Below are 25638 nucleotides of genomic sequence, written 5' to 3'. Positions count from 1 at the left end.
AATTTTATCGATGATTATATATTAAAATTTGTAGATAACTAATTTAAAATAATTATTTTTAAATTATAATAAATTTATAAAGAAAATATATTTTGAACAAACATTATATAAATGAAAAGAGATGTAGGATCGCGATGTAATGAAGTGAGAAAGTTCTCTAGAAAAACCGACGATTAAAGTGCGGATAGGAAAAGTAGATTAGAACGGTTTTCCAAGACGCCGCCAAAGTAATTGATAGCTCTTCCATCAACGTTATACAACTGGCGTTATATGGCCAACGGCAGCTTTCGCTAGTCTACGATTTTTCGCTTCGACGATTTCACTACTTTTAAGGCACCCTTTTGGGAGCCGCGCCAAAAAAGTGCCGATTAAAGCTATCGCCGAACGAATCGGCTGGCGTGATTTATGACTATCGGAAAGTGAAGTGTAAAATGCACGTGTACAATCGAAAGATGCTTTCTCTTTCTCTCCCTACCTCTCCTTCTCTTTCTACGTAACGGAAGTGCGTTGTAAGTCAGCTTTTTCATGCCAATGTCGAAGGTAATCATCGGTGGTTGTCGATTATGAAATTAATCAAAATCTGAACGATTCGTCCATTTTCTCATAAGATTTCGCCCTCAATTTATTTATGCACAATTTATTAGGAATTTTTTTCATCTTTCACAAAATGATATATTAATGTAAGAAATAAATAGAAAAATAAAAAGTTAAAATCTAACGATAAAATTATTTTTTTTTATCTTAACAGAATTAAGATAAGTGAATTTAAAATTACATTATTGCTCGATCTATCAAGAAAAAAAATTGAAGAAATTTCCATATCGAAAGTTTAATCGAATCCTGATCCACTCTAAAAAAGAGAGAGAAATCCTTCCATTATAAATTTTAAAATTTTATAATTAGATGAAAGAAACTTGTGACATGTTCCGTGGGATTGTGAAAAAATATCTTTATTACTTTTGGCAATCCACTAGGATCTCAAGTTTTTTTATGGTTTTTTTATAAAACTGTAAAATTTATAATAGACAAATCTCCGGAGTGGATTAGAGAGCGATTAAATTTTTTGAATGAAAATTTGTTTACAATCAGCTGTTTACGACAGCGTCCCGAAACTTTCTCACCGTTTACGTTTTATTCTTCCACATGGAAAAGTAATTATCGATCGTACGTAATTAGTTTCAGCGTGCGCAAGTTCGAAGTTTTCGAGAGTAATTATAAAACTCGAAATGTGCTTTCCAGATTCACTCGAGCACAAATACTACAATTCACGTTTTTTTCACGGCGATTTATATGCGCGTTTTCCAATTGCAAATATAAATTTTCTACGCTTTCGAAGCAAAAGCCGCTTTTATTTTTATTTTAAACTGTATTTCGAAGTAGATGGAAGATTTAGATAGAGTCATTAGATTTTATTTCAGAGCAACAATCGAAATTATCTTAAATCTTTTTGGCGAACCTGTGGAATCATGTCACAAAACTCTATTTCTTTCTGTTATTATGAAATTCTTAAACATCATAAGGATGTGATCTTTTGAGCATGAATTGAGATTCAATTAAACTTTCAACATGAAAATTTTCTAAATTTTACATTAATATAAAACTTTCTCTTTCATGGCTCTTATTATATTTTATTCAAATAATATAATAATAAAAATATTACTCTCCCATAATATATCATTGATTCTTATTTTTTGGACAGTAATATAAAAAATACATGTATATGTAACGCGTGCGATAAACATGTTATTATAAAATATATAAAATAATCCTCTTTATTACCAAAATCAAGTAATATTGCGGGAAAGGAATTCGATCAATTACTCATATCTCTCTACATGTATATCTTTTTAGTAGAAAAAGAGAGAGAAAGAGAAAAGAGAATGTCACACATATGAAAGAGTCGCTTTTTTAAAATGAAAAATGGTTGAGACTTTATTTTTCTACAAACACACGTGCTGTTCTTCAACTGCGGAAAACGACCAAAACATAAACAGGCTTACATCGTTTCAACCTATTTATCTCGAAACGAGTGTTTGTGTTGTGCGTTCAACATATATATTTTGCAGCTTATAATTTGATCCGGACAAAATATGATATTTATACTGATATTCCGACAAAACGCAAACTTTCGTAACGCGAAGAGCAAATGATCTGATTTACTTACCAGAGCGTTCCTGACGGCCACCAATTTGTCACCGACGACGAGACGACCGTCTACCTGAGCGGCTCCGCCATCCATGATTTTGGTTACGTAAATCCCATTGTCACCCGGTATATGCTGATTGCCGATACCGCCGGCAATGCTGAAGCCAAGGCCCTTGTTACCCTTGATAAGCTCGATCTCCATTAGCTGAGTGTGTCTCCGTCGACGTACATACTGAAAATTGATGACATAACATTAATTGAGCACGGACTCGAAATATCTCGTCGATCAACGAGGAAATTTAACATTTTCAAATTTAAACAATACTCGTTTCGTTTGAGAGACCTTTGAAAAAAGCTCCATGCGCTCTTTCATTCCTTGTGTAACAATGAATTCACATAATTAAATGCTTGCCCGATAGCGGAGAGATATATACCATTCGAACTACTCTCGTTTACCTGGTGAGATTTATAAAGTAGATTTGTTTCTGTTCGACGCAATGCTCCTTAAAGATTCGTTTATATCGCCGTTAAGATGGCTCGGTATGTTAATTAAACTTTGTATAGGAAAAGCACTATTAAATGTTTCGTGAGAGAGATTTATACATTTTACGATAATATAAATAATTAAAATATTGATTAAAACTGAAATATACAAAAAAAAAATTTTTATCACTTAAAATCACTGATTTTATAATACATAAACTAATGATTGTAAATATAATGATTATAATATGATGATAAAAATAATAATTTAAACAGATATATTAAATGTATAAATCAAGCATTCTCATTATTTTATGTCGCAATATCTGCAATGTAAAATAACGACATTTCTCTGTAAATCTATTGTAAATATTTAAAAACTTGTGTTTAAAATTGAATACAATAATTTACATGAACTAAATTTATTGCGTATCACTAATAAATCTAGATTGTATAAAATCAAATTTATTTCGACGATTATTCTTGTATAAGATGTGTTTACGCGCAACGAGAAGTAGCTGCAAAGCGAGGATTTATATCTGCAATAATAATATTTAGAATGTTCCAGCCGTAACTGCTTTTATGCTTTTCTCATAGTTATTTCCAGATTCGAAAAGTTAAAAGTACGCGGAGACTCCTCGAATGTCTCTAAAATTTCCGGCGATGTAAAGTCATAAAAATCATTCGTCAGTCGTTGTAAAAGTCATTACTCCCGAAATATTTTATTAGCATTGATATTCTCATTTGAATTTTTCGAAAAGGAAAATGCAATCTCATAAATTTTAGGAAAATTTTTAGTGAAAACTTTCATAAAACAAAAATGCACGATCGATATCTTTGATTATCAGATCAAACTATCATCAACCTTTTTATTCCATCGAAAAAAAAACTACAACAATACCTACAATTCACCTGGGATTTTCATCCAAGAGTGACATTAATGTATATTCGAGAAGCGTGTAACGAACGATTCCATCGCGAAACTTTTTCTCGGCGACTTTGCCGGGTTACACGAATCTCGAAAGGCCTGGATGAATGATCGTCGCTTTGGGACTTTTCTCAAGCGTAAGCCCAAGATATTCGATGCGTCTTTATGACAAATATGGAATCGGGGAAAGGCCGTCAATCCCGCGAAACTTTCTGCGACTCGAATGTCGCCATGAAATTGATGACACCGGAAAAAAATCGAAAGACACTTTGACGGGAAAGTTTGGGATAAGCGAAATTGCGAAAAAAACACGCGCGATAATGGCTTACAAAATAATTAAAATATCGTTGATTATTAAAAAAAGACTGCAAGTGACGGTGATACACAAGATAATCGCTAATATTTCATGAATGTCAATGTGCACATCTTAAATAAGCTGCAATAATATACTGTTAACATTTACCTAATATGTGGTTAATTTAGTACTCGGCTATTAACTATTGGCAGATAGCTCAGAAATTGAATATGCATACGTAATGTGAGTTTAACAGCAGAAAGCACATGCATTACAACATTTGCAATTCAATTATTCCTGACACATTCGTCGCGCAATTAAATGTGCGCACTTGAGATGCGCATATGATATGGTATGCCATCGTAGTATGTAATAATGTACTGTCGTTTTAAGGCTCGTGCGATTCAATTAAATTCGGATTTGACATTTGCATGCGTTCGCACATGGCAAGATAATACATCAATTAACATAATCTTTAGAAAATTGAATTTTTCAATGTTGTAATTTACGTATTGCTTAACTTGTAAATTGATACCATTAATTAGAAATATCGAGATATTATTCTTATATATATATATATATATATATATATATATATATATATAATATGAGTCACAAATACATTTGCATACCTTAAATGATCGATTTTAAAAAATTGATTTTTTTTAGAAGAAACGTGTGTGCTGTGAAAAATATATATTTATGTATTTTTCGATACAGAGACACTTTGATAGAAATATAAAGAGGAAAGATATCAAAAAGATACACAAACGAAAGTAAACTCTCTTAAACCAATATAATTTCTCAGCAATTAAGTGATGCACTTTATCAGAGTTGATAAGAACTTGATCCGCGTAATTAGTTTATTCAGAAGTTCATATTTTATACATTAGTTGTTCATTTGCATATTGACTCTTAAAGTTTGAAAGTTTTTTACCATGTAATTTCCCTTGCAACAAATTAATTAAATATATAATCTAAATAATCACATATTAAAAGGTGGAGATTTTTTTTGGTAATATTATTCTATATATTTATATAGGTTTCTAGTCTGTTTTATTTCTATTTTTATCTTTTCTAACACGACTTTTATTATTTTTGGAAAACAATTTCTTAAAAGATTGAAACAATCTGAGAAGATAATCTCTATTAAATATCTGAAATTTATATTAATATCTGAAATTACATTTTTATTATTTGGAAAGCCAGAGCTCGAAAATAAAATGATGTATATTAATCTTTTTTAAATACTTTCCCTGCATTAAAAGCTTCCAACTGACTGTTACTGTTCAAGTGCTTGCAGGTGTGCCTGCTAATCAATGGTACAAACGATTGGGCAAGTTTCGCAATGAAAACAAGTACGTGCGTTCGTATAATGCTTAATGGGATTGGCGGTGAAGCTTACCAGCTTGACGGTGTTCCCGGCCCGCTTGAGCGCATCTACGGCGGCCGCATGCGGTACGTCGACGACGGACACGTCGTTCACCTGCAGTATCGTGTCGTTGACACGTAGGCGGCCATCCGCGGACGCCGCGCCGCCCGGTATGAGCTTAGTGATGTAAATTGCAGTATCGTTGCCGTAATGCGGATTGTCGGTGCCGCCGGCGATACTGAAACCTAGGCCCGCCCCTCCCCGCTCCAAAACGATCTCCTCGTACTCCCAGTCGTCATCGCCATTCACCTGAAAGCATAAACGCGTGCGCGTCACATTATTTTCGCCCTTCGCATCTTCAAAGGTGCAAGTTAAGAGCCCGCATTGAATGTGTTAAAAAGTCGATTGTTAATTTTTAAATTTGTAAAAATTAAAAATCATAAATAATTGTCAAAAGTGCCATTGTCATAGTAAGAAAAGAAGAGTCTTATTAAATCTCATAGGAAAAAAATATCCTTCTGATAGGCTCTCCACAACAGTCTACGTCGCCAAATACCTACAAAGTGATGGGAGATCCACAATCCTAATTGCGTGGGGAACTTAAGCCCTACGTTAGGGAGAGGTTAAGCGGTTAATTGATTTTGAGCCTCACATGAGAGTAGATTAGATTGTACAGCGTCCTGATCGATGCCGGTCGGTTACTTGGGGACAGAGAGGGTCGTCTAATACCCTCGACATCAGTTGGGGCGCGTTATAAATCGAAACATTATTCTATTTATATTTCAGCAAACAATATGAATGTTGTTTGTATTGAGCATACAGGATGCTCAGTGATAAATATTACGTTTGCACTATACTTTTCTCGAAGAAAATTTCCAATAGTTTGTTGTTCAACTGAAGCGAACTCGAGGAAACATCGCGAGATTGATACTTTCGAATTACTTATTGATTAATTTCACGTAAACTTTATCTCGTTACAAGTCGTTATAAATTGATGCACGTGGAAAATTCTGAGAGGCGTCTCATGGCGTTTGGCTGGCAAAGAAACTCGTTACCGAGCGTTCTAAAAGACCTCGTCGTCTAATTAACTTTAGGCAGCGTCGGCGCGAAACATTATATTAATATTTCCTACCGATGGGATAATTAAAAAAGGTTGGTCGCGAATCAGTATCGGCGACTTTCTCACTTTTAAATTACACGTCAAAGTGTACATTAAGGTAAGTCAAAGTAAATTAAAGTGAAGAAAATACAACATCCAAAATTTAAAAAAAAGGAAGAGAAGAAAAATTGTGTACGATCAATAAGAGCCTAATGAGAATTATTATGCAAACGCGAATTAATTAAATCAATAGACGAAAACGACGGAAAATTTGTACACGATTAACACGATTCCCGGAGGATTATACATCTAATGAAGTAACATGGATTTGCTGCAGGAGAACAAACACTAAAGATCCTTCATGCGCGCGATCGCGTAATGTAATTATCCACAATCCTGCAGAACGTGCAAAACCATTTTAATCGGATCGGAAGCCAAGTAAGCCGTAGGATAATATGCTAAGCGAACACACGTTCTCGTACTGCGCATCTCCAAATGTAACAGTGTGTTGTGATACGTTTATATTTGATAGAATCGAGCGATATGATTCAACGAAATACCTTTGGAGATGCATTACACAGATTACAATGCATCAAAATTTATTTACATTAGAAGATATCATCGTTGTTAACGAATGTTCGTCAAATATTTATCTCTAATTAATATTCCAAGTACCTTATTTATCCGGCGTTTAAATTGGATATAATTAAAAAAAGGACACGTTGAATTAATTTCGTGATATCGAAAGTCTTATGTGATACCTGATAAATCAAATTTTATACGCTGGACAATGATTCATCAGGAAAATTGCAAGACAAAAAAAAACATAGCAATCGATTCTTCCTTCCGTCGACGTCAAAGGGGATGACCGCGATACTCGACAACGTATCAATTGCACGTTAGGTTCTTCATCTCGCCGGATGCAACGTACGGGGATTAAAGGCCTCGCAGAGAGAACATAGAGACCAATCATCATCATCACAATTATGCGTCTAGCCGCGTACGTGCCATTCCGATCGCGTCCGGTTTTGGCGCAAACGGACTCGATACGGAAGGCGAAAGGATCCGCGATGCGGTGGTATTCTCCATCATATTCTCTCTCTCTCTCTCTCTCTCTCTCTCTGTCTCTCGTACGCACGCGTGTATCGGAATGCATCCAGGGATGCATTCCGATGCGTCTGCACCGGCCGCGCGTGGACAGATTTGACGCACGCAATGCGATTGCCCGATGCATATTGCGGGAATTAATCGCGCCGGAATTATGCTATTCTGTTAAACTCCTCTATTCGTCTCCCCCTTTCCGCTTCTACTCCGTCTCCTACCCCGATGGATCGCTGCAACACGAGCCAGCTGAGCTGGATCGTCGATGCACGAACGCGGCCCGTCAACATCGCGTCGCGGCAATTATGTCCGCGCGAGAATTAGCCGGCGATTAGCGCCAGCGATTATGCAGCCGCGCTAATTAATTGTGCGACGAGGAGAGATTTGGGATTTCGCGTTACGGCCAATAGTGCCGATTTATCCGATTTGTTTGACGGCTGGTTACCGACGCCGATAAATTGAGCTGCGTGTTTCGCGTCGATGCACCACACGTGCAGCGATAGATATCTGTCGTAGCAGCCTCATGATTTGAATGCGCCTCGAAATTAATTATTAGCGATGATTTTCTTTCGATGTAAAAAATTCTGTACTTTCCTTGTAGACACTGAGACACTTGTCTGCCTCGTAAATATTAATTACTTTCAAATATTCGCGAAATTCCATTCAAATTACGCAATCAATGTGTTCTACTTTCTTCTAAAATATACACATTATTGTAAAATTGTTGCCTTTTTTTAATTGATTACTTCTTTCTCGGGTGTTTCTAAAGTCAAAAGTTGCAATAAATAAGTGCATATTCCACATGAAACTGTCAAAGGTTTACATTTGCGGATATCGTAAATTAAGCGATGTCGTAAAAAAAATCGCGTGTGCATGTCCAATCAAGTGGTCGTAATCAAGAGCCATTAATTACCATTTTCCGAATCCGGTTGACCATGCCGATAATCATCATCCGTATCAAGTGGATATCCTCGACGTCATCCTAGCACTCGCGCGAAAATTAATAGCACCAATGTATTCGCGCGTTGCGCACTTCCGCTTCGCCAGATCCGATTATACGCGGCGACGAGTGGCGCTTCGACTCGAATAATTTCAATAGCAAGCAGGTGTTGCTTCGTTTGGCAGATGATTTATTACAGGCGACCGACAGATTTATACGTTTTACATAATACGCGCCAATCCCGTCGTCGCGCCCTCGCTTATTCATTGGCGGTCCACGATTTTCGCCTCTCAGGATACGCGAGGATACATAGGAATTGCATAAATCCACGTTGCATTCCACGCGACGCGCGTGTGTTATTGACAGTCGACAACAAAGACGCCGATGTCGCGGGTGTCCTCTTCAAAACTCGAAAGCATGTGTTGCGAAGATGCAACATGCACGCGTGCAATTTTGTTCAACGCTACTTTCCTTGGACACCTGTCACATGACAAAAACATTCGTATCTTTTCACGACCTGATAATCGATTCCAGATATGAAGATAATAATTATATTCGATTTAACCATATATTATCAATATTATCGTTTCACAAAATAGAGACACCGATGACACTAACACCACTCGCGCTCTTCGATCGAAGGAGACAGAATTGCCGCATCTCGGAGCGAGCGTTTTAGTTTCTAGACTGTGGGAATGAGATGCAGCCGCAGAAGAAAACGCGAAACTAGCCGTGGAAACTATCGACGCACAACGGCCAAGAAGAAGTAACGTTATCCGGCTCTCGGTTCCCGCAGAGCGTTACTTGCCCTGTCGCGCTAGTCATCGCTATTATAATATCGGGCGGGGCGCGCGCGCGTTTCCCGCCGGCTATTTCCGACACGCTGTAAAAATAAACGCGGCACGCGTCCTGATCGCGTGGCGTGGCACGGCACGGCATGACATGGCTGCCTAAATTAATCGGCCAACTGGGATGTAGCGAAATTTTATCGACGGATCGTTCATTGACCGCGCATGCTAATTTTATGTCTCGGTAATTGTACGAAATAGGCTAACACGCGAAATCTCGACTAGGAAAACTATTGAAATAAGCGAAAATAAATCCCGCCGCGCATTCTCTGTCACTTTTGTACGCGAAGTGTTATTTTTAACCCTCGCTATGACGCGAAGGGCTACGTACACGTGGATTCGGAGATTTGGCTCGGGATACCGGGAGACATATCGTCACAGAGCGGCTGTCCGTGTTTCGAATTAACATCTCGTCGTGTCAGAGCCGGCTATATTCGTCGGCCTTTGTTGGTACATGCGCCGATTCCAACCGCGACGGGTAAAGATAGCCCCGTTTCGTGGCAAGTAGAGCGAATTTTAGGCTACGACGACCTTGAAGATAATCGCAGCGCCGTTCATTGTCTATCTCGAGCTCTTCAACGAGAGCTTTGAAGTAGGGAAAAGCAAAGCTGCCTGTTCAAACAAAGTTTGAGGATTTTTAAAGTGAATATTTGAGATCGAAAAATTGAAATGTCGCGCGAGTTATCCCTATAATTTTATTGCCCTTAAGGGAATAAGATTTAATGAAAGCAAGAATCTACTTTAGAGAATCTACTTTAGAGAAATAAATGAAGATGACATCGCGATAAAATCATGCGCGACGCGAGACTGGGATGATTTTGTGAATTCAATCTCCGAAGTTTAGACGCGGAATGTCGGCGGTCAAACCGATAATTCAATGTGAAACCGCGAGTTCAACAATGAATGAAATTACTGTCGTCGGTTGAATCCAACTTTCCTTTCTCGCCTTTTCCTGTCACTCAAATAAACGACGGATTTTCCGAGATGCTAGTAAAACTGCTGTAATAGTCGAGAGAGAGTTTGCTGGACTAAAAGGTACCTGATGTACGAAGGTCCATTGCTGCGTCAGTATTTTACGCTTCGTGGACAGTGAGAAAGAAAAACAAAAAAAAATAAAAAAAAATTAAATTGTGAAAGACACAAAATAGAATAAAATTAGATAGAAAGAGAAAGAGAAAAAGAAAGAAAAGCAGAAATTTCTCGATAATAATTTCGATTTGTAGAAAAAATTTTTAAACTAAATATTTAAATATCATATTTCTTTCAGTTATTTTTCGGTATCGAGTTTAGTTCTATTTATTGCTTTTATTAAATTTTACACAATTTTAATTAAATATTTTTATGTAAAAACTGTTAAATCGTGTTAAAATAAAAAAATTTTAATATTATATACAAATATTTTTTCTAAAAAATCTGTGTTGAAAAATAATTACAAAAATTGTACAATAATATAATAACATGAATAATTAATAAATAAAAAGTAAGAAAAGTTATTTTATTTATATAAATTGTAGATTAAATTAAAATGATATTTATATTCATTGTAATTATTTGTATACCTTTCATGTAAATTAATATACAAGATTTTTTATTTATAATCAGATGTGTAACGTGAAAGCAGCGTGAATGTAATACGAGAAGAGATACACATTTGCGCAATCCTTTAAATTTAATACTTCCTCTTTTTTCTGGTAGAAGCATCTGTGGCAAGTATTACCTGCGTACAATAGCCACGCCAAGGTAATGTAAGTAACGTGCTTGGCTAAAAGGTAAGAACCAGGGCATATTAAGAGGAATTACCGCCAGAGGTAATCCGAACCTTTACGAGAGTTGTGATGCGCTGTTTTGTCCGGAAAATCACGACAAAAAGCACCGTCCTTTCACCTGGCTCTTGAATTCCGGAGACATTTACAGAGTTTTTCAAGAAGAGGTAGCGTCAGGCGAGAAATTATACCGGACATATCTCGAATCGATTGTACAAATTGCATGCAATTGATTTAAATATAAAATTTTATATCGTCTGAAAAAAAATATACATATACGAATATTTTTTTGTACATAATATGTCACGATACGTTCCATCATATGCGCGATTATTTCATCTTCTTTCATATAAGACATTTAATACTTGTCCTTCTCTCCTTCCCAAAGCGATCCATCAACGTATATACGTATATACATATATTTCAAGAATAATGCAAATCTGTCGACAGCAAAATAGCCAATCACGTAAGTGGACTATCCTAAAACTCGCAATAGCGGCGGCCGGCCGATTAAATTCTCGCGGGAGACCACTTAAAGGTTGTCGCCGAATGAAAGTTCGACGAGCTCTGCCACAAACTAAACGACGTCGTGGCTTAAGGTGAGGTCTCCGGAATATGTATCCGAATGCGGCAACTCGAAACTACCAGTCGCCAGTGGCGTACATTAGGAAAATTGGAGCTCCTCCAACCAGCCTGGCATCAGATCGAAGGTTTATAAGTACGTACCGTGTTTCTCGCTCGAAAACTTATGTCGCCGCGACTGGCGCGAACTAATTGCCACTCTGTCGGCAAGAAAAAGCGCTCGAGATTGTCTCGTGTAGGGCGTCGTGGTGTCTGTCCAGGCCGGCGATTATTTCGTCCAATTATGAAGCGAGCCAGACCGCGGAAGTGTCGTTCTCTACGTTCACGCTCTATGGTTATGGTGGAGTCGTTGCTGGAATTTTTGGAGCAGCGGCCATTTGTTCCGGATGCACGACGGTCTCACTCTCTCGCGCAATCTCCGGTTTAATTTCGCAAAAAATTATATGGCTTTTCGCGAAACTGGGCCGGCTGCTGGGAAAAGTCGTACGTTGAAAATGCGCGGAAAAAGCCAGGCAGGCATCTAATTAACGTTACTCAAAGCTTTCGCTTTTTTTTTAAATTTAATAACGAATAATAACTTTTCTTATTCTCTCTAATTTGTAACGTAAAATATATTGCGTTTTATATTTACTATGTAAAAAGCCGTGCGAATTAAACGTTTTTGAGTATCATTTATTCTCGCGATACAGTTGACGTGTTAAATAAATACAAAAGTTAGCGAAAAATTATCTGCTAAAAATATTTATAAAGGTAAAATAATGTGAGAAGAGTGTCAAAAATTCACGCGAAACTCTGTCATTTAAGGAAATAAGGTGGGGATTTTGCGATACAAAAGTACATTCGTTATGAAACACGTTGCAGCGGATTAACAGGTACGCGAGATCACGTTTCTTGGAAATGGTTGTAGAAAAAAAAACGATAGTTAAACGCCTCAATCTAGCGTGTGCTTTCATCGCCGACGGATTTTAATTTTGTTTAATCGCGGTCGTTTAGTTACTTTTTGCATACTCGTTCGTGGTTTTCCTCGCGTACAATAATTCTGTGGATTTGAGCGTCCAATGAACTCTTTGCGATCGTGACTTCGCATATATTCTAGCATGTTAAATTTTTCCCTTAAACTAGACCTGTCTTGAAGTTCAACAGCAAGTAAAGTTACGCCCTCGTACTCGCGCTGCAATAAATATTTTTATCTCGAAAAATTATAGTGTGCGATCTAAATAAATGATATATATGCATGATGAATATTAAAAATGCTATAGAGAAATGTTTTAATAAATGTTACATGAGATTCTTCCGCAAAAAAAATTATAAAATAATGAAATATATTTCAAATATTATATTTCTTTAATAAATGTTAGAAAAAATTAGTCTACATAATGAGTCCGTTGGCTATTGAGGTTCGTATTGCAAACTAAATTATATTCAAATGTAAATTAAAACAGTATTTGAATTAATATTCTTAATGCGTCTTTTTTTATTTTTCTTATTTTGATGTAAAATCTTGCTTCAATATTCTCTCCGTCCTTTAAATTTAATTAAAAATCTGCCCGCATAGTCGTGTTTCTTAATTGATCTCTGAATAAATTAATCTTGTTACGTCGTCGATCTAATCTTGATTTACGCTCTCTCTGGGAAATTTCGTGCTTAAATTTAAACTAATCAAAGTGAGCCAATATTCATCTCCATTAGTTGCTTTATACACAAGTTTCAGTTTTGCATCCTGATTAAAGAAATGACATATGAATATATAAATATTGGCCGCATGAAAATGAAATATGTTATTCATACGTGAAATTATTGCAATAAAAAAATTTATTGCTAAATCAGATTATATTTTCCAGAACAGTAATCTCAGTATTTAGTAAAGTGCATAAATTTGTAACAGTTACATAATTTGACAAATGGAATACATATGGTTATTTAATCTGATGCTGTCGAATCTCTCTTTCGGAAAGTTTAAAGTATAACATAAAACAGCATTTTTCCAGCATTTTTTAAATGTACATTAAAAACCGAGAGTTAATTATCTGTGTATCAATTTCGCTCCATTGGCGAACTTTTTTTTCGCTGAGAGCAACATCCCGCGATAGTGGATTCACATTAAACATGTCACGGCATTTTGGCTCTCTGCAGGTGCGGGTTTAATTTATAAAGCTTGCGCACTCTGGGATTTAATGACAGCGATCCACCGCTTTTCCTCTATACTCGAATTCGATGTTACCCCGAGCGTAAACTCGCGATACCCGAAACGCGCATAAAACACGGACTATATATGAATGCGGGATCTACGAACGCGTGCATTTATGCTGATATCTCTACGTGAACGATCGTGTGTCTTGAAAATGTGAATGCTTTGACGGCTCACATCCTCAACATACATCGGAAAAATATAAAGTTGCATCTTTCTATATACACGTTAGTTTATGCATCAAATCAATTTATAACGTAATATAATAATAAAAATTATTAGATTCCCAGGTGACAATAAATTATTGATAATAAATACATATATTGAAGAAATAAATTGAACTTTTAAAATTCCTTAAGAATAAATTTTGATAGATACGATCGAGATATGTACATATATTAGAAATTGATAATCAAATAAAAAATTCAATTAAATTAAGAGACTTAAATAAGAACAACAAGACAAACAATGTAATTGGCTCAAGAAAATACAAAATAACCTACTCTTTCGAAATTGATCTTGTACAAATTTATCGGCTGGCATTAAAAGTCACGGCGCGCGAAATTAATTTCATACGCCGTTTAGAGTGTGATTAATGACTTCGTATCAACGATCCAATCCTTGAACGGCGGGTCTGCAAAGTTTCTTCGAGCATATAGGAAAATTCATGCGGTGCAACATATATGTTATAGTTGAGAGTTAATTGATAGCTTCAACACATACTTAACGCCTAAAGAGCAACAGTCGCTGGAAACTCACAACAATATTCGCGATCGAGAACTCTCCTTCTGCAAATATCATTCTCTGATAAAGCGGTTCAACGTCAATTTCCTTGGTTTGTAAATAAATTAAATCTACCTCTATTCAATATTTTTAAATGAAATTTTTTCTTCGACGACCAACGCACACAAAATTGTTTAATTCAATTCTCTCTTACAAAGTATCCCTAAATTTTCAACTTAATCCTAGTTAATTTATTCGAGTAATTTAATCGCAACCCGCTGCGACGAGATTGCGACGGGACTCAATGCTTTTGCACGTTTTTCTCGGTGAAGAAATCTAGAGGACGATACGTTCGCCGTTTTTCTTGGCGCCTCTTTGCCGGGCCTGAAAAATATGCAGCGAAAGTGGAGAAGATCGGACAAGCGACAACGCGTTAAGCTTTCTTTACATACGAAGAAACAGGTCATGATAATGATATAAATATTCATTAACGGTGCTTCTGCCTGAGAAAATCCCGCGGGCGAACGCTGGAGAAATAAACATAAACAAATTGTAGCCTTTTTACATATCCCGGAGTTTGTCTCGCCATCTCTTATGTAAAATAAATGGAACTGCAAGTAATGTCATCGCGATATCTTTAGGACACTTTATTAAATCCTTGTTGCGTGTTATTTAAAGTTGTGTGGTTAGAAGCATGTTATTTAGAATTTTATAATCATTATTATATCTCTCTCTGCATATCTGAAATTTTTTTTATAAAATATCGATCTTCTAAAAAGTGTATTTTGCACTAAGATATACATGTGAAAAGAGAAAAATTTTCCTCTGCACAAGAATGCATATCGGTAAATTTCTTAGCAACATTAATTCGCTCTATAACCGACAATGTAAATCGTCCTTTGCGCGTTAATTTTGTCGCAAAAATTGATACTTATATGATAATAAGATCAAAGATAACAAAATTTTAGATTAAGTATTAAAAATATCAAGATGTAAAGTTGAAATTTCATATTAAATAACAGTTTATTCTTTTATAAAAAATTGTAGCTATAATCTAGATTTGATACTAATTTTCTTTTAATTAAGAAAGATCTAAAATTTTTAAAAACTTAAAAAAAAACTTGTTTTTTACTATATTAATGATCTCAATGATATTATCGATAGACAATATGCATACATATTTAAAAAAGCGAAATAAATATAAACTATTTTTTATCCATATGTATCAAGTATTTTAAACGTACGTAAAAAATATTACGGCCACTTAAACGAGAAATTCCGACCGTCTTCTAAAACGAAATAAAAATTATTGCCGCCGCATAAACCTCGAAGATGTTCTGTGGGAATATAAAGGATTGCCACTGACATTTATGATAAACCGTTCACAACCGCGATAATTTTAATTCATCGTGTATCATAAAGGAAAATTTTCTAGAATAAAACTATGATAATTTTTTTTGTAAAAAATCGCGCAACATGAAAGATGTCAGGCATTAAATAGTATTGTTGTAAAGCTAAATTGCAAAAGTAAAATGTCAAAATAAAAATGCTCTGCGTAACACGCGTAAACATTTGCACGCTGACATTTGCATGTCCGAATTATTGTTTTGCTCGGAGAATTTTATTTAGAACCATTATATATGTACTTTTCATCTCCAAGTGTTGTATTACAAAAATCATATCGCAAGACTACAAGTTATTGTGCATACATTTTTTAAATAGAAAATTTATTACTGTTTCAAAAAATGCCAAACATAAAATAATTGTTTCATCTTCCATTTTCCTTAAATTCTTCATTTCTTACTCATAACATGATAGTGTAATTTGTTTCTAATTATTATTAGTATTAGTAATATATTTGAATTTGATTAAAGCAAGATGACATCGACTACGAATAAAATATTCTTTTAAGAAACGAAAGAGGAGGAAGAAAAAGAAAGAGAAAAAGAGAGCGAGAAAAAGAGAGAGAGCAGTCGAAATGCTTAATATAACAAAGCACGAAAGGCCGTAAATTTATTCCAATCCTGTATTTCGTATCAGCAAGGTAAAGGTTTCACGGAATTTACAGGCGAATCGGAAGCGAAGAAGCCACCCTTATCCCAGTCACGTCCGGCTGCTTTTCTTTTCCCATTCTTTTCTGACTACCGGCAATGCCTAGTGTTTTTCTACGACGCAGAGGGGATTGTCAAACGTTGCTTCCCCTCGTAAAAATCCATTCTTTCGAACAGGACATCTTTATCGGATTACACGGGGAATCGAGTGATTCCAACGCGATAATAGCATCGAGCTGGGGAACAGCAAAGCCCCAAATATCTCATATGAAATGATATGTTGCTCGAATTTACCATGTAAACTCGTAAACTGGAGTTTAGTCTCAGAATTACACAAATGTGCGCCTCTATCTTTATACGAAATTGTCGATTCAATCGAGGTGCAAAATGCGATTTCTATTCTTCTTATCGCACGTTTTGTCCGATAAATAATCGAGTCTGAATTATTTCTCTTGCGCGTAACATCGATGAGTTTTATAGCTTTTTTCTAGTTTTTCATCCATAATTTTTTCGCTTATAGAATCCAGATTTCTTTCATTATAATAGCTCTCTCAATTTGTACAAGTTGCGATTCAATTTCGAACGAATTAATGAAAATAAATCCACCATATTCCTTTTATTATTATCTCGCGTTTGGAAATTTAATTTTTGCTCTTTAGGTTCGCTCTCAATCGTTCAATATTATACATTAAATATTATTATACATTAAAGTGATGAAAATGTATGTCGCACAAATACGGATCCACATTTTTTATGCAATAGATCCTGCTTTCTTTGAGAATAAAACCATTTATCGACGCGGAAATGCATCAGATCGAGATTCAATTTTCACGACGATGATCGAGATTGCGCGAATTTCTAATTATTTTCTGATGCCTTGGTAATTTCTTGATTGCTATCGCAAAGAAGGGAGGGATCTGTCATCGCGTACGTGCAGCTCCAAGTTTAGCAGCAGCGAACTTCAAACCGCGCCACATAGTTGCATACAACCTCAAGGTTCGTGATATAGATCGTAAGGTAACGGAGCGGACAATTTCTTGGGAAACACTTTGACGAGTTAATCCACGGAATGCCCAAGAACGTCCTTATGGTGCAATAAACTCCCGCTATGAGAATTTATCGAGACGCGGAGAGTATGAATTTCCTCTTCTCGCGCTCGCTAACCCTCATGCTTTCAAGAATTTCCACGAGAATTAAGACACTTTAGAGCATCGTTACTTCTAGATAGTCTGCAGTTAACAAAGATGTTGGCCTGGAAGGGCTGACGCGTCCGAATTTAATTATCGCGTATAAACTTTAATTATATCATTTCGGCCTCCCTCTTCTCTCTCAGCTTGTATGAGATCGAAAAGAGGATAAATTGTGAAATGTGTCAATAGATTATGTACTAATTCCGTTTATCCCTCTTTTCACTCAGTATAATATTTTATCGTCGAATGATAAAATTCACATAATCTGTATAATATTGATTATGTATAAAAAATATTGAAAAATATTAAAACATATATATTCAGAGTAATTAGAAAATGGAAACGTTTAAAAATATAAATGAAACTTTCAATATTTTTTAAACGTTTTAAAAACATTGTAAAAGTAAAACGCTTGAAAAAAATTAAAGCAATTTCAGAACAATTGTAGTATTGTATCGATGTAGTGCGATATTAAATTGGAAACAAACGTAAATCGAGAATCAAAATATCATCTTCCATTTGTTCGGGAATAAATGATGAATTGTTTATTCCATCGTTGGTATTATTTCTATATATTTCATGGATTGTAACGTATATAACTATAACTGTAATCGTCGAGATTCACGAATCGAGCAGGAATAGAAATGTTTTCTGATGAGCAAGAGACGAGCAAGAGACGAACTACACGCAATTCCACGAAAGACCCTCTCTACATAACTCTCTAGTCTAGTTTTGACTAGTAATTCTAGCACGAGGAGTTACAGTATCGTGTTTCATGGTTTACGTAAATGGAATGTGAGCTGGTCCGACCATTAAGGCGATCGGCCCAGACGCATCTTCCGACACGAATGCCGGCGAATTCCATTCTACAACACGTACACCATTTACCGGTTTACGCCCGGAAAGTTTACGACTTTATTCCACCCCGAAATCCACGCAAATACACAATGTCTTCCTCCCTATATCTTTATCCCCTATCACCGCAATCTTACTTTGTGTTAACGAGATATCGACGGAATGGTTTGAGTCAAGACGCGTCAGCTGATTGTATGTATGTGTACTTGTGGTAAATAGATTCATCCTGTGTAAAGATTAATTATATATCCAAAATTTGCATAAACATTTGAGATAAGTCGAATGTTTAAATAATTCGTCTCATTTAATTCTGAAGATTATTTGATTTATAATGTGTCTAAAGATTATTTTATTTATAATGTGTCTGACCAAGTATTGTACGTCACGTACTATTGTATATAATAGTCAAAATTAAATAATGTAATTATTATAAGAAGGAAAATCTTGATTTGGGAAAATGTTTGATTTGAAAAAACTGAAATTGTGCTCCATTTTAATTGAAAAAACTATAAATAGGCAAAAACGCGTCCAATAGTTAATCATTCGTAAAACAATAACATGTAATATAAATATTATGTTAGAACGTGTGAATTTGCAGTTTTAATAATATTCAAACCGAAATAATAATTGTTGAAATAACATTTAGAGTTTGTCTCAATTTCACCAGTTGAGGCACAGTAGTTTCTTATGCTGGAACGCAAGCTAAGCAAAATACAGACCTGCGGGGTTTACTTTTCGTTCAAATTACTCGGCGGGGCTTTACGCGCGCGTCGAACAAGTTTCGCGAAGATAAACTTACGGAAATTGTCCGGTAGTTTTAAAAAGTCAGGACAAACGAGAGTTGTCAGAGACAACGAGACGTCGACCTAAATACACTTCTGAGATTTTAAATTTCATCGCGGCATCCGTGATCTCCTTAGCTTTGGTTGTTTTTTTTCGCTTCTCTAATGTTAACTTATCGCTAAATAAAGGTTTCTTCTGTAAAGGGCGTAAATTATGAATAATTCATTTTCTTCTGCTACGGTAACATGCTATTGAAATAACGACTCGTTATTTCGTTGTTGTGTCGTCATTCAAAATAGCTTATGAAACTTTGTGTAAAATTCACAATATAATCGTCATTCTTTGCCAGAATCTTAATGTTTGGCAATGTTTAAATTATCTCGTTATAATCGACGTGACTGTAGATTAGCAATGTACATATTTCGAATGACAAACACTACGTATCGCGCAGAACTGTATTTATTATTTTCATGATTAGTTTACCGTACGCTTATTTTCCAAGAGAAACTCGGTCACGTTTGCAAAACCTCTCTTGGTCTTTATCTACTTGATAATTCTGATGCAGATGAGCCGGAATATATTATGATAATATTCTTCAATTTTCAGATGCAGGCAAACCGTTTCTGGTAGGAACCAACATCTGGACGCGTTTCCTGCTTCATAAATCAATTCATAAACTCGGAGGCATTATATCGATCGTGGAGCGAAGAAACGAACGAAAGAACGTTTTATAAAAGTGAATTATCCATATCCGCCAAAGCATTAATTATTTTCGCACGATGAAGATATTCGTTGAGGTTGATTAATATTTACGACGTCTTAAAAATCTCGTGCAATATCTATAATAAGATTCGTTTTATGCTATGCCTTATGCATTGAATTGAACGCGCACGCGTTCTTAATAATTCTTAATAAAACCATTCTTAATAAAACTTTTAACAATTATTTTATTTTATAAATTGATTACTCGCGAATATTCTGTTCTAATACAATTTTATTATCTGCAAAATTTTGTGTTTACAAAAACCAAAGTACAAAAATATAGTGCTTTTTGCCGAAATTGAATTGATTGCGTTTGATCCGGATGCAATCTGTGTTTGCAATTTGCTTGGATGTAACGAACCGCGACCGAGTGATTACAGAATTTGCGAGTGAAGAAGTTTATGCACCTAAAAAGAACACGTACCTGCATGTGCTACCTCACAAAAAACACAGCTGCGAATTTTCTAATTCCAGAGCAAACATTTCCGATCGAACATATCAAGGACACGCGTTTTCGCTTAGTTATTTTGATATTTATTGACACGATCGAGAAATCTATGAAGCAAAAAGTGTATATCCTTTTTATACAAAAAGACCAAAAGCTTATTTTTACGCTGATTTTCATAGCGTCTTTTCTCATCCTATCCGCTATATCTCTATATGTACAGCGTAAGCGAAACTTTCTCGGATAATTTTTGCATAATTTGCCGCGCAGAAAACTCTAACGGATATAATTTTATTAATTGCAAAGTGAACGCGGTAAAGGATTAGTATCAAAGTACTTTTTACAATATTTATGTTTGGGATCAATGTTTTAATAGTGATAATCAAAATTAAAATAATAATAAAAATTACGTCTATCAAAAAAAAGGATACACCATAATATAAAGTAACAAGAGAGATAGTTCCATGTACAAACCTAATGATATTTTTCATATTAATAGAATCGCGCGCTCTGCAATTTATCTCAGTATTTTCCGTATACAATAAATGCTATACATTTATACGAATATGAGTCCCTCGCGCACGGAATAGCATTTCAACGGAAAAATGTAATTATTCCTAATATCTATGCGTGCCACCATTAATATAAATTCCACGCCTCGTACGAACCGCAACAGAGTATTCCCCGTGAAATAAAGATAAATGATTGCCAGCACGCAATATGCCCTGCATATCGGAAAAATGATTATTAAGAATTGAAGAAACACGTTGCGTTAATTTAACCTTGTTCTCTGAAATGCAAGATCAAAAATAAACAAGAAAAAAAAATTGCTTTATTTAAAAAAGTAAAAAAAAATTAAAAAAAGACGACAATGTTCAAAAGAATGGAATATTAAATTACAAAGAATCATTAAATTTCTGGATTAAAGAAATTGTTTATTTTAAATTGATATTTAAAAAATGTAGATTAATGTATAAAATTTATGTATAAGATTACGGCAATCTTATGATAATTTCTTAAGCATATAATTTATTTTTTGAAAACATGGATCCAAGATAGTTTTGAAATAAGCTTTTTTTTAATTTACATTAGAATTAATTTTTCGATGTTCGACAAAGATGTTTCAGATTTAATAAATAGAGATTATCTAATGATTAAGAAATGATTTAACAAAGAATTAACACAGCATTGAATTATTAGACGTGTGAAACTAGCACGAAGGGCAACACCGGTGATGATCTTCTCGGAACGGAAGGATCAGTCATGATACGTCACTAACGAGTAATGTCGGCAATTTGCGTCGACGTCAGGGGACGCACCGAGAGAGCAAAGCATGCACGTCATTCGACGTGATTTATATGACGTGTCCCGTTATAGTACCGGCAGCCTATAATGCCACGCTTGGACCGGAAGCGGCAAGTGCCAAGAGGAGGAACACCACGTGGTAATCAATATGAGCTACTGGCCGATGATCCCTAATCACTAATGGATCGCGTCAGGAGGAAATACGATATCGATTATTCTGATGAATATACAATAAATAATACCGAATATATAATATAATTTAATTCTAAAATAAAGAATGCTTCGTGGTAATAAAAATTATCTCAATGAGAAAAAAAGAAAGAGAGCAGGAAAAAAGTTTAAAATTTCTGATGATAATTTATGATTAATTATATTAATCGTAAATTATAAATAATGTTTATAAAACTTTTAAAAAATGACATATTCTTAATATTATTACCCAATCAATGAAAAATTATACAATTTGAAGAAATTTCATAAACTCAATAACTTCCATACTCCCCAACTCCCAACTTCCATAACTCCAAGAAAATATATATTTCATATACCACAGAGACATTTTAGCGTTGTTTTAGTTAAATGAAGATCTAATCAAGATAGACATAAGCTCCTGAACATAATGGCGCAATATTGAGAGGAAGCATGGCGGGAGGCATTGAAGGGAGGCAAAATGAAGGGCTTGATGGGATTTCGACGGGTAATGCGAAATAGGATATTTTCCCATGGGAACGTGTTTGTGCAGTTCAAGTCCCGAATTTTAGATGGCGATCGAAGTTGTGACTTTGCCTCGTGGAAAATGAGTCTCGGAATGACTCATGCGGATAAGCTCGAGAATTCTCATTATCAGGAACGAAATTATGTTACCGTTCGTGAATAATAAGTATCCTCCCAAGACATTCTACAGTACTATTTCTATAAAGAAAAGTGTGGAATTTGTTGAAAACAATCGATAATTCAATATATTTAATCATCGGAAATTTAATGACAAGCTTTAAAAATATGCAAAAGAGAAGAATGATGAATTCAACATTGAATCGCGAATTTCAAACAAATGCGACGTACAATATTGAACACATTTATGCGATCGTCGTAAAAATAACGTTTTTAAAATATCGTCATCATTATTCGCATCAAATTGAAGATATTTATTATTCTTTTTATGATACATAAAGAAAAACAAATTTTTCTCCGATATATTATATTTTAAGTTGAAACATTCAACGTACAGTGTTAATCCAAAAGAAATGAATACCGGGACCGATATTCACCGCGTATTGATGAACGCCCGTGGGATCTGCCAAGCTATGCCGGAATTCGCTCCACGCCATGAATCTCTCTATTCACGGGGCAGTCATTTTAGCGCGAGATTTTTCCGTGCGGTGAAGGAAGGCAAACAGCTCTCCGGGAATCCACGACGGAAATATGATTCCCGCGCAGACGGGACGTAAAAAACGACTTGGCTTCATTTCACCGGATCATGCGGCACCAGGTTCGCCTGATTTACTGCCAAGGCCAAGGGGAGGAACGTCGCGGTGAGATCACGGCGACAGGAAGAAGACAGCCCCCGAAGACAGAGGAAGAGGGGTGAGAACAGAGAGGTGTGATGAGACAAGAAGCGGGAAACGAAGCGGGAAATAAAACGGCGAACAAAAAGAGAGAGAAGGATAATCGACGGCAGACGGCGACTTCCGGAAGATTACACGAGCCGGAGGCTGCAGTTTACTCCATTTGGCAAGCTTGATATTCATCGGCCGACTCCCTCCCCTCCCCCTCTCCTGCTGCATTCACCCCTTCGTCGACCGTCGACGAATGAAATACGCCCTTGCCTGAATTTCAAACGGCGCTGCAAATCGAATCAAGCTCGCTATGAATCTTCCGTCGAGGTCGAAGAGGAGGAGGAACGGTAGGAGAGAACGAAACCGGTGAAGTTTTGCGAAGGAGGCGATGGGTCTGTTTGCACATTCGAGAGACAAGGGTGATTTAAAAGGCTGGCGACCAACGGGAACTAATCAACTCCGTTGAATGAATAATGTGCCGAGATAGCAGGACTTGGGGTACGCAGGTTCCGCGTACGTCTCGATTAAAATCCGAATGTCTGAATGTTTAAAACGAATTTATTTCAATAGAAATTTGTAAATGGCAGGTGCCAGCAAATGCAACTGCGCGCACGCACGTACACACGATCGTTAAAATTCGTAATGTAACTTCCTCGATATTTAATGCCAGCTTTAATTCATCGAATAATGGACCAATCAAAATATCGACACGCGCGCGGATTTCCACATCTACTTAATATAATATAATAATTAAATGCAACGCGATAGTTAATTAGCTTGATGTGCGGATTTACGACAGTTAGTGAATATTTTGCATCGGGCTATGTACACGCATACGAAAAGGGAAATGCTTGTATGTAAATATGTATTGTACATAGGGGCAAGGGAGTGTATTGTTGCGCGACTAGGTGGAGGTTAACTTTCATGTTACGGGATAATTATTTTAAGCTTGCCTATTGGAATTTAGCGCTCATGTCGAGCGGCACGCTCGAAATATTGTATAAATTAACATCACTGTCATTGTAATCCGTATGGAATTGCAACGTCCGATTTCACTATATTTCTCTTCGCTCGCAACAAATCAAAAATCAAAAATAAAATCAAATTCTTCTTTTTTTTCTTTCTCTTTCAATGCAATTGAAAAAATTAGACTAATTAAAATGATCAAAAAAGAAAAGCAAAATTACTTCGATTAGAAATGTATAAATAAAAAAATACCAAAATTTGTAGAGAGAAGAATAAATATTAATTCTAAGATATATAGAATCTTTCAGATTCTAAAGTTCTGAAACTTTGTCTTTTACCGTTTTCTAATAAATAAATAATTAAAGACGTTACTTTATCTCAATATAGTAACATATTTTTCTTATTTTCTACTTGAAACATATTTTTTTTATATTTTTTACTTGGTATTTCCAGATATTTAATAAAATATTCTTAGATAAATAATAAATCGAAAAATTATACATGATGTAATAATGTAAGTCGCATTTTACGAAATTATTGTATATATTTTATTTTCAAAATTTTTTAATTTTTCAATAAAGTAATTAATAAATAATAAAAATAATGTATATAAATTCGATGTTTTTATATTAACATTTACATAAAAAATTAATACTTAATTATCTATTAACTAATGAAAGAATATTAAAGTTTGATGTGTGTCATGTTAAAACGATTTGTGTAATATAATTTCCCAATATTCGAAAAAGAATTAAAGTTCTATATATCATTTAAATGTACATTATTTATATAATAGTCATTTTTCTATTTTTGCTCGCTATACCTCCAGAAAAAATGGCTGAATATTATTATGTAAAAAAAACTTTGAATACGTTAATTAAAAATTAAGTTTTATGAAGTTGCGAATTAATGAAGTAGCCTATCAATTTTTTAAATGTAATAACTATTTTTTTATAAGTATTTTTATAAATAAAAAAAATAAAAAATGATAAACATGTAAACAATATATAATCAAATGATATATAAAAATTTAATTTTTTCGAATGTCTGGAGCTAAATTTAGATTTCGAAATATCGATTAAGTCGATTATCATCGTTTAAGAGATAAAAAGATTTTATAAATTTTACATAAACATGCCTTTACAAACATGTTACTTAGGTTGTTATTTAGACAAATTAGATGAATTAAAGTTCTGGTAAACTTTCTCGAGAAGCGATTAGATTAATTTCACGGCAAATTAAACGTGACCGCTCGACA

General features: G+C 35.1%; 1 protein-coding gene across 13 annotated transcripts in view; it reads right to left on the bottom strand.

The window, feature by feature from the left end:
* The window catches only part of LOC105253961 (disks large 1 tumor suppressor protein), a 248261-nt gene that overhangs the window by 65100 nt on the left and 157523 nt on the right, over nt 1-25638 (bottom strand). For all 13 annotated transcript variants that reach the window (XM_025412584.1, XM_025412587.1, XM_025412585.1 and 10 more), the window contains 2 exons: nt 5257-5532; nt 2165-2377 (listed from right to left, as the gene is read on the bottom strand). In XM_025412584.1, the coding sequence (XP_025268369.1) occupies nt 2165-2377; nt 5257-5532 (489 nt within the window). The remainder of the gene's footprint in view (nt 1-2164; nt 2378-5256; nt 5533-25638) is intronic.

The sequence above is a fragment of the Camponotus floridanus genome, unplaced genomic scaffold (genome assembly GCF_003227725.1).
Source record: "Camponotus floridanus strain SB8 unplaced genomic scaffold, Cflo_v7.5 scaffold53, whole genome shotgun sequence".
NCBI lineage: Eukaryota > Metazoa > Arthropoda > Insecta > Hymenoptera > Formicidae > Camponotus > Camponotus floridanus.
The sequence above is the reverse complement of the archived record's forward strand: the minus strand, read 5'-3'. Positions and strand labels throughout refer to the sequence as shown.